The sequence below is a fragment of the Falco rusticolus genome, chromosome 1 (assembly GCF_015220075.1).
Source record: "Falco rusticolus isolate bFalRus1 chromosome 1, bFalRus1.pri, whole genome shotgun sequence".
NCBI classification, from domain to species: domain Eukaryota; kingdom Metazoa; phylum Chordata; class Aves; order Falconiformes; family Falconidae; genus Falco; species Falco rusticolus.
The window spans coordinates 84,745,387-84,761,677 of NC_051187.1; the positions used below are offsets into that span (position 1 = coordinate 84,745,387).

Below are 16,291 nucleotides of genomic sequence, written 5' to 3' on the forward strand. Positions count from 1 at the left end.
ATACTTCCCTCTTTATTAAACCCCTTCTCATCAATCTTAACATTCTGTTGGCTTTACTACATGAGCTGAGCACTGAACTGGCATGTTCTGGTTGGTTTTTTGTTCTTGTTTTCATGTGCGTTACTTTTCACTTGTCAGCACTAAATTTTATCATGCTGCCAATAAAGATATTTAGAGCACAGACAGATCCCTTCAGAAGGCAAATAATCCACCCTAAAGTAGGACTCTAATTCACATGAATTAAGTTGCCCAATATAATTCTGGGTTATACCTTCACAGACTCTAATTTTCCCTAGCATTTTGCAGACACTGTCACTATTTTGACTGAGTGACTGATAATGGATACTTTCTATTAGTCCTCTTTAGCCATGGAGCCTTGATCAGTGGCGACTCAACATGACACGGTCATAGATGTCATTGCCTACTTCCTTTCTACTAAACATTTCTGAGTTTGAGATGCCTCTTAGAGCAACAACATAATTTTAAAGCAACTGTTTAGTTAATCCATCACGGTTTTAGAGCAAAACACTTCTCAAGAAGTGCTGTGACTTTTATTTGTGACCTATTGCCTATTTTCTTTTTTCATGCACCATGCTGGGATATTTTTATTTGTCTGGGGTTTCCTATTCTTTCTTTAAACACAGTAACCATCCTTTGTCTCTGTCATTTCATTTGTAAAGACCCCAATTACTTTTAGGTCGTTTACTGGTACCACAAGCAATTGTCAGACTAAGGGCGTTATAGGGAAAGCTCTTCAAGGACTTCCCCACATCTTCTAATGTATTTTAATCATGTGTACAGTATCCAGTTCTGATTGGGGAACCTTTTTATTATACAGCACAACTAAACAAAGCAAAAATAGTAATTTCCTAAAAGGCCTCTGAAAGTACATTCCTTTATATAGATTGTGTAGGAAGGCAATAGAACAAAATTTGGTACTTTGCTATTCTGAGGAATAAGCAGAGTATCTGAGACAAGCATCCAAACATGTCTTAGTGTAAGGGCTATACATGTCACTGGCAGTATACTGCACCCTATCACAGTGCTTCAAACCCCTTATGAGGTCATGAATGTTCTCTTAAATTGTATTTAATTATAAGAAGAATAAATACATGCTCATTGTTTTATTTTCACTGAGACCTTTTCATAACAATAATACAGACTCTATAGTTAAGCCAGCTGTTGGGGCTAAAAGGGAATAAAAGTAGATCCTGCATTTCTTTGTGCAATGCTCTTTATATAGGTCTATCCAGTGTGGCACGACAGATGGTTTTCAAGGTTCTGAGATGCCAACCTTATAAGTTTGATATATTGAACTATCTTTATGCTGTTTCTGAGGTGTTGTATTTAAACAAATAATTTAATCCCAAACAACATATCTCATATGTATCAAGGCTTAAATCTGTCTCAAATTTAGACTCTGATTTGATCCATTGACCATGTTTGACTATCCTGGTTATAAAAAATGAGGACATGAATGTAATGTTGCCTTTCCTTCACAAAAAAAAAACCCAAAACCCAACCAACCAACCAACCAAAACAAACATGAAGCAAAATTAACCACTGTCTACATCAACTATGATGCAGGAGATACGTGTACATTAAGAGACAAGACATATTGAGGATTCCAAGGTTAAATGAGTTTATTGAGTTAGTGGTTACAATGGTATGTCAGATACCTGTAATCCAAGCTATACCTACATATTTGCCGCTAAATTCTCACACTGTCAGTTTCCGTGTCTCTAAACATTCCACCACCAGGTCTTCTATTACTAATATAATAATAATAATCATAATAATAATCATAATATAAAAGGCAATGTCAATCACCATATTGTGCTTCATACTCCACCATAAGGAATTCAATTGGCGAAAGTAAACTTCTGGTCATATTAATGGGATTAATTGAAATGTTAGCAATCATAACACTACTAGAATATAAAGAATGAAGTATGGTTTAAAAGAAGCATTTTTAAGATGAATTAGTTTGTATCTGTTTTAAAAATTCACATACTATAGTGAAGATGACTTAAAAGTTATATCATTTAATTATTGGGCCACACATTTAAGCATATTGGCTAGTACATTTTTGCACTGGAACAGAAGCAATACAAGCTTTATGGTCTACCATTACAATTCCTTTTTTTTTTCACTTAATATACCTGCCAACCTAATGTTTCTTGCATGCATAAAAATTTCTGGGTTTAGACATGAATTTATTATTTAACCCACACGTACCCCTGTGATGCAAATTCTTTGGCCAATTTAATGCTATACTTTAGGTTAAAAAGGAAGCCTGGAATAAGTCCATTTAACATCAGAAGAGAATGCCCTATATTTTGGCATTGCAGAAAGTTAGTTACTTCAATAGAGTCTCAGGTCGCATGCAAATTGACACTGCTTCCCCCCACCCCATGCCAGACGCATACGAGTCAGCAGGTATGCATACAAAAAGAATATAAAACCCTCCTGGTAAAGCTCAGTGGTTTAGAATGAATCCATAGCTTTAAATTCACTTAAGGCCTGTACAGGGGAAATATGTTTCTTCTGGGACCCTCTTCTCACTCTTGTCTGATACTCTTCTGGTTTTTCTCTCTTTACTAGAGGTTTCTTCTCAGGGGCCTTCATCTTCCAAGATACAACTGGTGAGTTCACTGCAGCAGTACCATAGACCTTCTGATATTTAGTAGAAGCCACATATGATGCTTTTACTGTAAGAACCACAGCGTTCATCAGATTTTTAGCTGCCTGGATGAGAGAAGTGGCACTGTCCAGCTACAAATAGAAAAGAAAATGAAATACAGCAAGGTTACTCCATGACAGGATCACTGGACCATTTCCTGACTGAAGTCTGAATACTCTTAGATCTCATTAAAGATGAAATGAATCCTCTCCCTCAGGATTAATCAAGTAGCTTGTAGTAACAAGCACCGGCAACAACATGCACTGAACTGCAAAGGTAAGACTGCGGTACCTCACATGAAGGTTTTTTTAATAATTCAAAGGAGAAGCTTGTGTTGTCTGCTTTTTTCTTGTTGATTTTTTTTCTACAGGTGAAGAAGTTGCCTCTCTTTTCACAAAAAAAGTTACTTCTCACTTAGACCTTTAAAAATTTACTTTTACATGTCAGAAACCACGCAACAGGTCAACAGGGATTTTTCCCAAGTGTTCAGGTTTGTTCTAATTATTCCTATTAAGCCCAGGATAACACCCTCAATGATGTCTACAGGAACAGCGTGAGGCCAGTGCTGAGCTTGTTAGAGAATCCCATCTGAAAAGATGAAAGGAGATTTTGAAACCCCTGAAGAAATAAAAAGATGAAACAGTTAACTGCAGGTTTTTGTAGCTACTGTAATATGTGAGCAACTTAAGTTCACAAGGAATCTTACTTTACGATTAGGAGCCTTTTCGTACATATACCCTCACGTTTTTCCCCTGCATGAGTCTGCCTGAGGTTCCTGCATCCTCTGGATGTAAAAGGCCTTAAGAACTTGTTGAACTTCAGCCCACTGGGACTTCCAGTCAGCAAGCTTCATACACTGAAACCAGGTACATATCCCTGGCCAAATTTTTCAAAAGGATTTAAGCATATAAAGGGACTTCCGATGTCTCAGTGTTCCAAAATGTGAATTAGGCACTCGCCAAAGCCAACTGGACATCCTCAAATTAGTAGGTGCTAAAAATACACTCTTAAGTACTGTAGCAACCCAGATTACTAATTAGGATGTTCAATCATCCTTTTCCCAAAATACTGTCAAAGTGGCATATACTCTTTGTGATAAAGCCTTTCCGTTCTCCCATGGAAGCTGCCTTAATTTTTTACAAGTCTTTCCTAGTTTATAGGAACAATTCCAGATGTAATATTAACTGTTTAATTCCACTCAACTTGCTCAGTAAGTTCTTAGCTAGTTTTAATTAGTCTAAAAGGCTTGTCTCCCTGCAAACCTTTACTGCTCCATATTTTTGGAGCATATGAATCCTTAACGGGAATGCTAAGCACGGCAATCAGGATAAACAATCATAAGGCAACAAAAAAACCCCAACATATTATACTTCACCTCAAGTAATTTGAATTATTAACAGAGGAAAGGTTCAGGAGAAACTTTCTGAAGTGTCAGTGAGTGAACAAGAATAGACTTACAGAAAGCCTGTATCTGGAAACACATTAATTTGTAGACTTACCCATTATTTTTTATTTCCTCAGCCGTGGCCTTACACTTATTATGATTCATTAAATACATAAACAGCTACAAAGAGTGAGGTGAAAAACAAAAAAGTATTTTAATGATTTTCATGTACTTGGTGCCATTCCCTGAAATGAATAGTTAATTGCATGTCCCCAGTAAATATTTTTCCTCAGAACTAATTTGTATTTTCTGTTAGTAAGAGAAACTAAGTTAAAAGATGGCAAATTACATTATATTGCAGAAACATGACTGTTCAATAGCGAGTAATGAATTATAATTCAGTATAGTGTTATTCTATAACCACACTACTGCATGATTTATAAGGCAATCTGTATGTTTGTTGGCAAATAACAGATCATACTCTATTAAATTAGGATATTCTAATTTACTGCAGAGATCTACAGTCAAGCATTATTCATTGTTAAATGATTCTTTTTGAAACACTGGTGGATTGATTTCGAATAGAAAGTGATACTGTCAAATAATATTTACTTCATAATCAATGTGGATAAACTGACCGGATCAAGTCTACACTGCACATTCCTGTGTGAATTCTATTTGTTGAAGATTTCTAATAGCCTCACATTTCCCAGTGTTTCTTTAAGAGTTCTGGTAGCTGCTTTACATGGGACATATATTAAGGAATGGAATGATTAAAGGAAGCATTTTGAAATGAGCAGGCACCTAAATTAGGTGCTTAAAACCATACAAAGGATGCAATCTACACCTTTAAACACATTAGTAATTTTATGGACTATATTAATAAAGGTGTGCAGAAGCATGTACTTGTGCAAGCTTGGAACCAGATTGATATGATGTCTTCTAGAAAACCACAATACATATTTTGATGCCATTTCAATTATCTCTTTCATTCTGCTGTTGTAGTAGATAAGAGCTCCTATTTTCACCATTATTAATCACATTTTAACATGCAGATACTTAGTCCTTGCCCTTAATATTCATTCATATTGTAAAATGCTTTCAAGTCTTGGAATAAGAAAAGAGACATAAACCCCCCATAATAGCATTAGGCTAGGAATGTTCTCCAAAATCTGCTGGTAGCCAGTCCATGTACCCAATTTGGCTACCTAAGCACTTCCAGTGATTTTCTAATTGCCTCCAGCTCCTTGCTTGTATTATGGCTCAGTAAAGAAGAATTAAACTGAATGAACAGCATTTCAATTAAAATTTAGATCTTACTACACCACTGTGTTACATCAGTTTTAAGCTGTGCTTTGTAATCAGCAGAGCTACAGTGGCATAAAGCTGGAATGAAGCAGCAGTGAATCAAGCCCCGAGTGTGTTAATTCCTTACAAAATCTGGGCACAGAAACATATACACTTTTCCAAACAGATAATGTTAATAATAAAAAACAAAACAAAACAAAACAAAACAAACAAACAAAAAAACCCGAAACAAAAAAAAAAATAAAAGGAAAATTAACATTTCAAATAAAAGTACCACTAGGAAATTAGTGCACAGTACAGAAAGCAAACTTCACTCCCTAGCAGTGGTTAGGGAATTATGAATATAAAGATAGCTTTTTGTGCTAAAAGCCAACCAAGCCTTTGACTTCCTACACAAAGTAATAGTGTTCTGCTATTTAGATCTCTTTACAAATATGTTTGCTTCCATTTAGGAAAGAAAAGCCCTTAAACATAAGAGAGAAATTTAGATTACTGTCCCATAAAATTCCAAGAACAGTGAATGCTGGGGAACATTCAAAATTCATAAAGAACCTAAGAACCACTGCACTGGAGCTGGTCACTTATCCAGGTTAAAACAGCCATCTACCCAGGGAAGGCATAAATCATTCAGGGGAAAAAAAAATAAATGCTACAAGCTAACTTTGCAATTAGTGAATGCAAGAGTAGAACACTGGAGCAGCAGAACCTATTATCTGCCAAGAAGATAATTTCAGGGTTTTTTTCCCCCAAAAATCCTTAAGGCTTTGAGGAGGTTCTGATCCGCTTATAAGCTGTGCTGCATTTTCCTGCACTGTATGCAGAATTTTCCAGATTTTTGTGACAATCAAGATTTCTTGCTTCTTTTACATATACACATAATCTAAGCAAAATAACCAGCAATTAAATACAAAATAGCTGAAGAAGCGGGAGAGAATAAAGCTGGAAAATTTTCTCCTTAACAGTAAAGCAAATGAAAAGAGATGTTTTCCCTGAATTGTTACCTCACTGTAATGGGGAAAAATTATACCACAGTTTTTAGAAAGGAGAAAAAATAATTTACAGTGATATCTTCATATTTATAATCATAAATATACCACCAAAGATAAGGGAAGCAGAGAAAAAAAATCTTTATTTCCAGCGACCATGACATAGTAAAGGTAGTTTTGGAAGAGCTGGTTGTTTAAGAATGTTATATATTGGTTTTGATTTTAATAGACCTTGAAAAGTGGGGGAGACACCAAAAGAATTGCAGATAGTTCCTAGTCTGGAAATATTTGAGTAGCACAACTAGAATGACCCCTGAAATTATAGGCCAGTTCAGCTGACAGCACTCCCAAATAAAATGCAATGTCTATGACAGACTCCATAAATAAAGGGAGGAAAGAAATATAGTTAATGATAATCAAATGGTTTTGTGGGTAAAAATATTTTCAAAGTAACCTACATCATATTTTTATGTAATTAAACTTTGGATCACTAAAATTAATGCTGTTGATATAATTGGACCTTTGAAAGGTGTTTTGCTTGGTACTACATGACAGTTTGATTAAAAACTCAGCTGATGTTACAAAATTGTCAAGGCACATACAGAATGATTCCAGATTCCCTAAGTTTCAAAAAATATGTATCAAAAGTATGTACAAAAAAATCATTGCTTAACTGTGACTTTTCCAGTGGGCTTTTGGAGAAACCATTTTTCAACTTTACAGTATTAATATTTCTGTTAAAAACTTGGAAGTCACTTAACTGATTTAGATTTAGATTAACTGATAACTTAACTGATGAAATTTGCAGGTAACTATTGGAAAGTGATAAGCCATACAGAGGGCAAGTGATTGATATCTAATAAGCTGATAAAAGTCAGAAATGTAGATTTCAGTTTGGCCAACTTTATAGCAGATGATACCTACTCATACAATAAGGAACTTTATCCTATACAGGATCCTAGGCAATTACTCCTTGAGGATACAAAAAGCAGGAATATGGTGAAATAGGTTAAATTATCATATTCAGATTATTGTGTGTCCACAGTTATGGAATACTGAATACTCAATGCAAGAACAATACTGAGTAACTGGACAGATTTTAAAGAACCTCAAGAACAAAAAACATCTTTGGTGGGAAAAATTCAGTCTGCTGTTTTTTCCTTTAATAAAGTGAATGATTAAAAAATGAGTTGATTGAAATCAGCAAGTACATAGTAACAGAAAGCTGATCATATTCCAGGTCCAACAGATTAGACAAAGATACAACAAAACTTAATGGCTGAAAGGTGAAGCAGGTCATTTTAGTTATTAATGTGCTGAAATTTTTAGCAGTTATTATAATTAATCACAAGAACGCTTGAAAGAGTGATTCTATCTCTAGAAGTTATGAAATCAGTATTGGATGCTTTTGTTTAATACGTGCACTCTAAGCATAACTATTGGACATTTATAATGCACATTAATTCAGGGAGCCTGTGCGCCAGTTATGCAGGAAGACAGTTTACATGGTAACAACGGTCCATATTGACCTTGAAATGTGTGAGTGCAAAACAATAGTATTAGTAGTTATTGATAAATAAAGTTTAGTCTGGTTTGCTTTATAGAGATTGGGAGGAGCAATTGTAATTTATTTAACATGACAAAAAAGAACCTGTAACCGTTCAAATACTCCTGGCTAAGATTTGATCTGTGGTGTGCCTTGAGCAGATAGCTTAGGCATTGCCAGGCTCTTAATTAATCTGTGAATTCTGGGTGCATTCCCTGCTATTCTTCCTTTCCAAAGCAAGTTCATACTTTTGTGGACAGGTGCAGTCACCATTATCATGAACCAAAAGTCACTCAACAGCCTCTAGAGCAACTAAGGTTACAGGAAGCAATTATGAATCTGGACGGTGAATCAAGAATACCATTTTCCCAGGTTACATCCTTATGCAACAGAACATTTTCCTCTCAGCTGTGCTTAATAGTAAATCCAGTCTTACATATATATATATGAGATACATGTAAGAAAAAAGATCTTATCCACGATACTTAGGTCTTACATTTCTGTGGCAATTTCATGCATAAAACTATTAGTGACAGCTAATGCAAGAATAGCCTATTTGCCATTCAGATGCACTCACCCCTATGGTAGGGGACATCTGCTCTTTATCAGCACTACTATGGAATGGCTGAAGCAGTATTTCAGTCACTTGAACATGTACATAAGTTTTTTGCTAGATATGGCTCTATTGTGAGAAAGCTATCCTATATATTTGAAATTCTATAACAAAGTGTCATTATTTGGAATGTAATGTGGTCACAATGGTGTTAAAAAGGGATCTGTGGCCATGTAAAACAGTATTATACTCTTCCTAGCTATTTATTTTCACATTTGATTGCAATTAACTTACCCCTTTATACATGTTGAATATTTAATTCATTCTGGAGGTAGTTATGCTTTATAGGTGGCCAATCCACTGAATAACTGTCCTCATCTGCATTTTTTCAATTACAGGTAAGAAATCCACAGGGATTCCCAAGCCCATTTGGTTGTAACAATGTCTGCCATCTCTTAGGACAACAGAAAGTAGACAAGTAAATATACCACGAACTATGGGTATTTTCTGTCTTCTATACACTATTGCTATTCTGTAACACATGTTTAATTTACAAGGTCAATAGGTTACCAACTGCTTTATGTTGGTTTGAAAAAGCAAAAGCATATAAAAATACTCCCAGTACTGGCATTCTCCAGAAAAGATAAACAGACAATGCAGAAAATGTGTAGAGGTGCATTTATACAGTTGATTTACTTATTCCAGGCTATTTTAAAAGAAAAGATAAAAGACAAAATAATATCCCAATTAATTTGCTTTGAGGAGAATACTAAATACGAAACTAAAACCACTATATAAATATAATCATAAAATACAATTCAACACTGGTATCACTAAAATTAGGGGTTTATACTTCATTCACTAAATGAAGAGGTTTGAAGGAGTAATCTAAGTTTATGATAAAATCAGAATAATAAAGTCAAGGAATATCACCTAAATGCCCTCAAATGTACCCAGTAGACCTACAACCCCCACTTTTTTACTGTAGGAAGACATAAAGGTTACTTCACTGAAATACCAGGAGCCCTGCATAGCTTTTGTTTCTCCATAAGCATATAAAATAAGAGTAAGCCATGTACCAACTCAGAAATGCTCAGCTAGTGGAGACTGTACTTACATTTCATAGTGGCTGCCAGAAAGCTCACAAATAAATATTTTTTAAAGGATTTTTGTTTTTTGCTTTCTCAGTTGAGAGACTGAAACATGGACTTCAACATCATGATTATTTGCCTATTTAGTCAGCTTATCTTTACTTTGTCCTCTCTTATCCTCTCATCAATAGCTACAAGTAGACAAGTCTTTAAGAAGCCTTGCAAAAAGCCTGACTCACAGGTTATAGTCTGAGGGATACTGATGCAGTTGGTTTTGGCCCAAGAGTCGAGTACACCACTGGAGATATTAGGCAGCTCCAGCTCTGCTGTCCAGCAATGTCCTAATAAGTTATGTAAGCACTGAAATCGCATACTGAAACTGGGTCATCTAGCAACAGTGAAGCACCCAGCTGTAAACCTTGTCAAAGTTCAGGCTTTTGCTATGTGTGGTAGGCTGTCAAGAGCAGTTCAAACTAACATACTAGTGTGCATATTCTGGAGCAAAACACACACATGAGGAACATTAATGTTGGAAATGTAGATGCTTTCTGAGCCTGGAGTTTGAGGATCACAGCTCAGGGGTGAGATAGCTAGTATGAGTTTTAGGCAGGACACAGACACTTATTTTCTTTTACTTTGATCCCTCTAGTTTCTGATATGATTTGTTGTACTTGTGGAAATCACTAAATTTCCTTCTGATGTAGGTATTATCAAAATGCCATTTTTATGTGACTGGCTGACATTAAACATTGTCCGTGTTTGTCCTTCTAATGAACTAGCCTGAAAGCTCACATTTTAACAATTGAAATGGTGAAATGAAAACCCAAAGAACTGGAAACTACTAAAAGTTAACATTACCCAATTATTTTTGTGAACTATAATTATTACTGGCTTCTTTCCAGCCTGGTAGGTTCCAAAGGTGAAAAATATATTTTGGAATTTCTGATGTATACTTAAGGTTTTCTATTCATCAACTCTATTTACAGTCAATACGTTATTTATCCAATATGACATTACTGCTATAACAAAAAATTTACATTTTTTTCTTGTAGATACGAAACATAATGTAGATTATTTCCTCAATATTTAATAATTCATTAATGTATTTTGCATTCTTTTCAGAATTTAACAGGAGCAAACATTTTGACCCAAAATAAAATAATTCTTAGAACCAGTTGTCTTTCTTCTGCTCATTATGTGCCACTGCACAGCAGGAAAAAGATGCCAAAACAGTACAATTCATATTGTATACCAGAAACACTGCTGTAAGGACAAGCAATCATATATGGCATTGGAATTTTTTAAATAAGCTTGCTTTATCAGTCATTTTCATGCTACAACACTGCCTCAAAACTTTCAGAGTCTGTTACTGAAGGAAGATATTTGACATCAGTCTGAATGCTCAAACATCTGGAAGAATTCCTCAGACCAAGGAAGAAATCTTCAGTCAGCGCAGTCAAAGGAGTTTTATAGATGGGAACAGGATGTCACCCTATAACTTTGCCAGCACTATAGGTACTATATTACACATTTTCTTTGCTAAGGCTGAATGTAGAGGAAGAAACACATTCTACAGCAACCTACAATAGACAAACATGGGAATGAGTCTTCTGCCATGATGGCTCACTTTTTTTTTCTTCTAAATCTGCCTCATTCTGCATAGAACAAATGCCTGGAGGATAGGATGTTGCCTACGATGCAATGTCATGGACAAAAAAATGGTTGTGTAATGGCCATCACGGTTACATTACTAATTGTAGCAAAATTAGTATAACCACATTTACAACTTTAAAATTATTCTGTCCCATGGAATAGTTTGATCTGAATTCTTGGATCATGAAGAGGAAAGAGATTTTTGTATGACTGATTTGAAGATAAGCTCCTACCTAATCTTCATGGAAAAGATAAAACATCTTCAACAAAGATGAAGTCCAAACTATATTTGACAGAACAGGCTAAGTCAAAACATAAGATATTTTGATGTTGTCAGGAGGCTTACTGAAGAGAATTAGAGTAAGAAGTCTGTCAAAGCTCAGTATCAGGCCCAGTAAAAAAAGTCATTCATTAAAAACTTTATGTAAGCTGTCTGTGTATTGCCAGGATTGTATACACCATTTTATACATGGATTCATATGCCGGGAGTCTACACAAAATAAGACATTGTCTGAACCTGATGTCACAGATAGAAAAGGACTTTGTCAAAAGCATCTCAGTACAAATTTCCACTTTCCTATCCAATTGCACTTAAGTCTGAAAGAGGAAATATAGGATATGTAACTAGTCTGGGCTACAGATCTCCCTCCTCCTGAACTGAGTTCTGACTTGTATGTAATTTGAAGACAGACATAATTTTTAAAAGCCAAAAATAACCTAGTGCTCTTTCAAATTGAATTTTGGAAACAAACCTTTTGTTCTTTGTCTAGAGAACAGGTATAATAACAATAAAAACCATGTCTTAAGAGTCTTACCTGAAGGGAGTCCAAATCATGTCTGGTTGGCTGGAAATTCTACTCAGTGACAAAATACAGGAGACTTTGGATAAAAAAAAAATCAATAAAGCATAGAAATACTATATTCTTTACATGAGGATGTGTTTTCTCTTGCTATTCCCCCTGATTTTGTCACAATGAAAACAAAAAGAAAAGCAGCATAATGCAGGATTTCAGATTGCAATGCTGAGAAATGTGCTATTTTCCCAACTTCTCTTTTAATTTGTAAAAGTGTCAGTATGGTATCCATATGTGAATTATCTCCGTATCTTCAACTGTGAGGATCTGTCACATTCTGAGGCAAATTTGCTCCTTCAGCTAGCTTCATATCTGTAAAGTAACGCTTGCCTAGGTCAGCACAGAGACACTTTGAAGATAGCTGCTCTACAAGCATAGCTGGCTTTTCTTAGAAAAGAGCTTGGAAACAATGCATCAAACAGAGTTAAAATGAATAAAACAAAATCCTTTTGTAGAATGGAAGACAGTACCAGGACAATTGTTCCTTGCTTCCTAACATTTGCCTGCTGTTGTTCATATATATTTTATGTCTCATAGAAGCAGATAAAGGGCTTGATCATTCAAGATATTGATCACTTCTGAGGTGCTAAAAGGCTTTTACTTCCTTGGAGTTGAGGGTCCTTGTAGTATCACTCAACTCACATAAAATGTTCCTTTCTCTCATTCCCTGACCACTTTCCAGGACTTTACAAGAGTGTGCAATGAAATAAAGAAATAACATTGAATCTCCACAGTAGCCTTTCAGAGTGAGCCCCATTTCAGCTTTTCAGAAAAGACCCAGCACTGACAGAGCTAGTTTAACAATATATGGCAACTAACCTGTAAAGGAAATTCTAACATTTTATTCTAAATACATTTTATTCACAATTCACTGTTCTATTTGTTTGACCAACTCAATGATTAAATAACATTCAGTAAGTGTTTCTTACTAGGTTTTTTTCCTGGTCAATTACTGAATGTACAATTTGTGAATGCATTAATTCATTAAATTTTTTACTTTAGCTAAGTCTAAATGTTATTTTAAACCAGCAAAATATGTAAAAATTACTGGAGACTGTAAACAAATGAAACCAGAACAAAACAGAAACAATTGTAAAGGCTGTTGCAGTTCACAAGGAAAGAACAAGCAAAGATAACAGCAAATTAAGAATAAATTGGAACGAGTAAAATCTTGCTCTCAATTGTGAAAGCTCATTTTTATTATTCAGGTTTTAATATGTGAGTATTCATATAATCATAGAATACTTTAGGATGAAAAGAAACTTTTGAGGTCACCTAGTCCAATGCCCTGTTCAAAACAAATTGAATTGGATGAGACTATACAGGATTTTGCCCAAATTCAGAGTATGTGTAAGGATAGATAGTCTCCCACATCTCTGGACTAGAGACCTCCACACTTGAATTTAACTACCCTCAAGGTAAAGCTTTTTTCCTTCTATCTAACTGGAATTTCCCATGTTAAAACTTGTGTTTGTTGCCCCTTTTCCTGACACCTGACACATCTGGCAAGTCTGGATCTGGCTTTTCTAGATCTTCCTGTTAGGTAGATGTAGATAACTATTTTCCCTTAGCCTTCTTGTCTGTATATGTGCAAATGTACCTAAAAGTATAGTGTAGATGAAGTTGGCAATCTCATTTTCACTATTACAAGAACAAGTGCCTTATCCAAAGGGAAAAAGTGAGTAACTGTAGAGGGGAGGAAAAAATATCGCCAATTATTGACAAATATTTAATAGCTCACTCAAGTTGGTTAAGTCCTGTAGTACTATCTTCAGAAAATATTCATGTTAAGAAACTTACTTGGTCTCCATTTTCTTTTGTGATTCAGTATTTTAGATAGTATTTTCTCTGAACAAGAAATGCAGTACTTATAGCCTCAATGATTCACATAACCCAAATGGTTTCTGTGCTTTTCACCTCAGGACATCTTCCCTACACAAAACCAAATTAATTCTACCACATGTCCAAATCTTCCCTCTAATCCAGAATTTATGGAAGGGAGATGAAAGTATAAACTCAGCTGTTATTTATAAGAGTGGTGAAATGAAAAATTTCTGCACTGGCTTTTACAATGTTCTTACTTAAATATTGTATGTTAGTCATGATTATCTATAGACTTGTCTGCCTTTACTTGGCATCAGAAAAATGTGACTAATTGTTTTTTTAATATTAGTCAGGATCCAAGAACTGTTCATAGCTGGTGGCACTAGGATCCCCAGAAGCATTTTTTTCAGATGTCTGTAACTGAACAGTTTTTCTAGGAATGCAGGAAAGAAAAATATGGCTGCTCATAAAAAACATTGAGACAGTGTGTTCAGTGACCTAGGCAAGGTTTTCAGTTTCCATTTCTATGAAAGAAGTTTTTCCTGCACTCATCCTACCTAATTCCAGGTGCTGGACCTTGGTGCATTCCAGGCTCCTTCTGTGCTTGGTGGAGAAGACCACGAACCATGGAGCACTAGAGATCTTCCATGGGTTCCTTTTCTATGGAGATGGGCCAGAGTACCTCACCTTTTAAATTATATTTAGAGATCTTAAATTGCGTTACAATCCTAAAGACAGTACAGTGAATCTGGGCAGAGATGCTCAACAACTACAAAATATTTGTCCTAGGATTTGACCCAACAGTCCAAGAATTCCAACAAACTTAATGAACATTTTTGACATTGATTTCCTTAATTCTTCTCTTTTGATTCCCAGAAGTGTCAAATGTGGGAAAACCACATACTACAAACACATCAGTCTCTCCAGCCTACAGAAACTAATGAGATTGGGGCCCCAAGAGATCTACTTTATATAGATAAAAAACCAATTTACATATTTATGTCCAGGAAAAAATAGGCAGTTTCCTTTCTCCAACAGCAAAATTCATAGAAAGTTTACGTCACTTATATATCAATATAAACCATCAAAAGACCCCCAGAGCTAAACCCCCTGACTCTATGCTTGTCTGAATACATGGTTTAATTCACCTGCCCATGTCTCTGTAATTTTTTTAAGATGTTACTAAATCTAACCAGTTGTCAGCATCTACCTGAAACAAGAATATCCCACTCTCTATAAATGGCCATTGATCACTACTAATTATAGAGGAAGCCTGGAGTGAACATCTCAGATATAGATGTTTACACTTGGCTAGATGAATTACTCTCCATATAGCAATGGAGATAAATAGTCAAAAATTCTCCATAATTCAAGTAAAATCTTACTGAATAATAAAATACTCATTTTCTTTACACCATAGACCTACTCGCATATTTTGCACAACTTGAGTGGGGTAGCCTCCTACTGTTACTGCAAGATTTTTTCCAACTATTTTTTTCCAACTGTACTTCTTAACTACAGTGAACTTTCTCCTGTTTTTTTAATTTATTTTTATTTGGCCATCCAGAGTGAAAACTGGAATATAGAATGGAAGACAGAAATGCTGGTCTTGAAAATTAACTGAGTCTTGAAGGAGGATGTAGTGTTTGAAACTCATCACGATTCTATAGGTCTTTTCTGCCTGGAGTGTGGCTCAGTATTCTCATTTCCAGAAGGGAAGCAATGACAATATTTGCTTCTGTTTTCAGTTTTACAAGGGTACACCATCATGTTTGCTTTGAGACACTCAGATGGGACTGGTAAAAATCCAAAGCATTATGACTGAACAGAATCATGTTTAATGTCTTTGAGATGCAATTGTCCCAGAAACAGAAAGTCCATGGTGTTAAGGCAGTCCTAGTTTTGCCTCCAACCACTATACTCGGCCCAAGAGCTATTGAGCGTTTTTGTTGACAATTCAAATGAACTGAGGCCAAAGTTTAAAAGGGCTGTACTTCAAATCAACACGAAGAGTCCTTTAGAATGCTGTGCACTATCATTGTGACTTATTTTGCTTAAGCAAAATTAAATCAAAAGTAATTCATTTTGAGTCAATGGTGTTATACCAGCCTAAAACTGCAGTGAGAGAGGGCAGGGTGATAAGCATCTATCTGCCAGCTGACATGGTTTGCTAACAGATGGTGCATTTCACAGCTCTCCCTCACTTCTCATATAGAAAAAGAAGGTAAGAACCAACCCACAAAGTTTTAATTCAACTTTTAAAAGAAATCAGCCTGGCAAATACCAAAAATTTGGGAATGTTACATAGCCATCTTAATTATACTGAAAAAATGTTTTATGCCTACATATGATCTTAAATCATTAAAGTATTGCTCACCCCTTTCCAGTATGCTATATGGGTATAAATAT

The 16,291-nt window shown here is 35.4% G+C and overlaps 1 protein-coding gene across 2 annotated transcripts in view; it reads right to left on the reverse strand.

Annotated features, from left to right (window-relative positions):
- Nucleotides 1–1,625: 1,625 nt before the first annotated feature.
- CTNNA2 (catenin alpha 2) overlaps nt 1,626–16,291 on the reverse strand; it is a 515,202-nt gene continuing 500,536 nt past the window's right edge. For both annotated transcript variants that reach the window (XM_037387521.1, XM_037387510.1), the window contains one exon: nt 1,626–2,775. In XM_037387521.1, the coding sequence (XP_037243418.1) occupies nt 2,488–2,775 (288 nt within the window). In that variant the 3' untranslated portion in view covers nt 1,626–2,487. The remainder of the gene's footprint in view (nt 2,776–16,291) is intronic.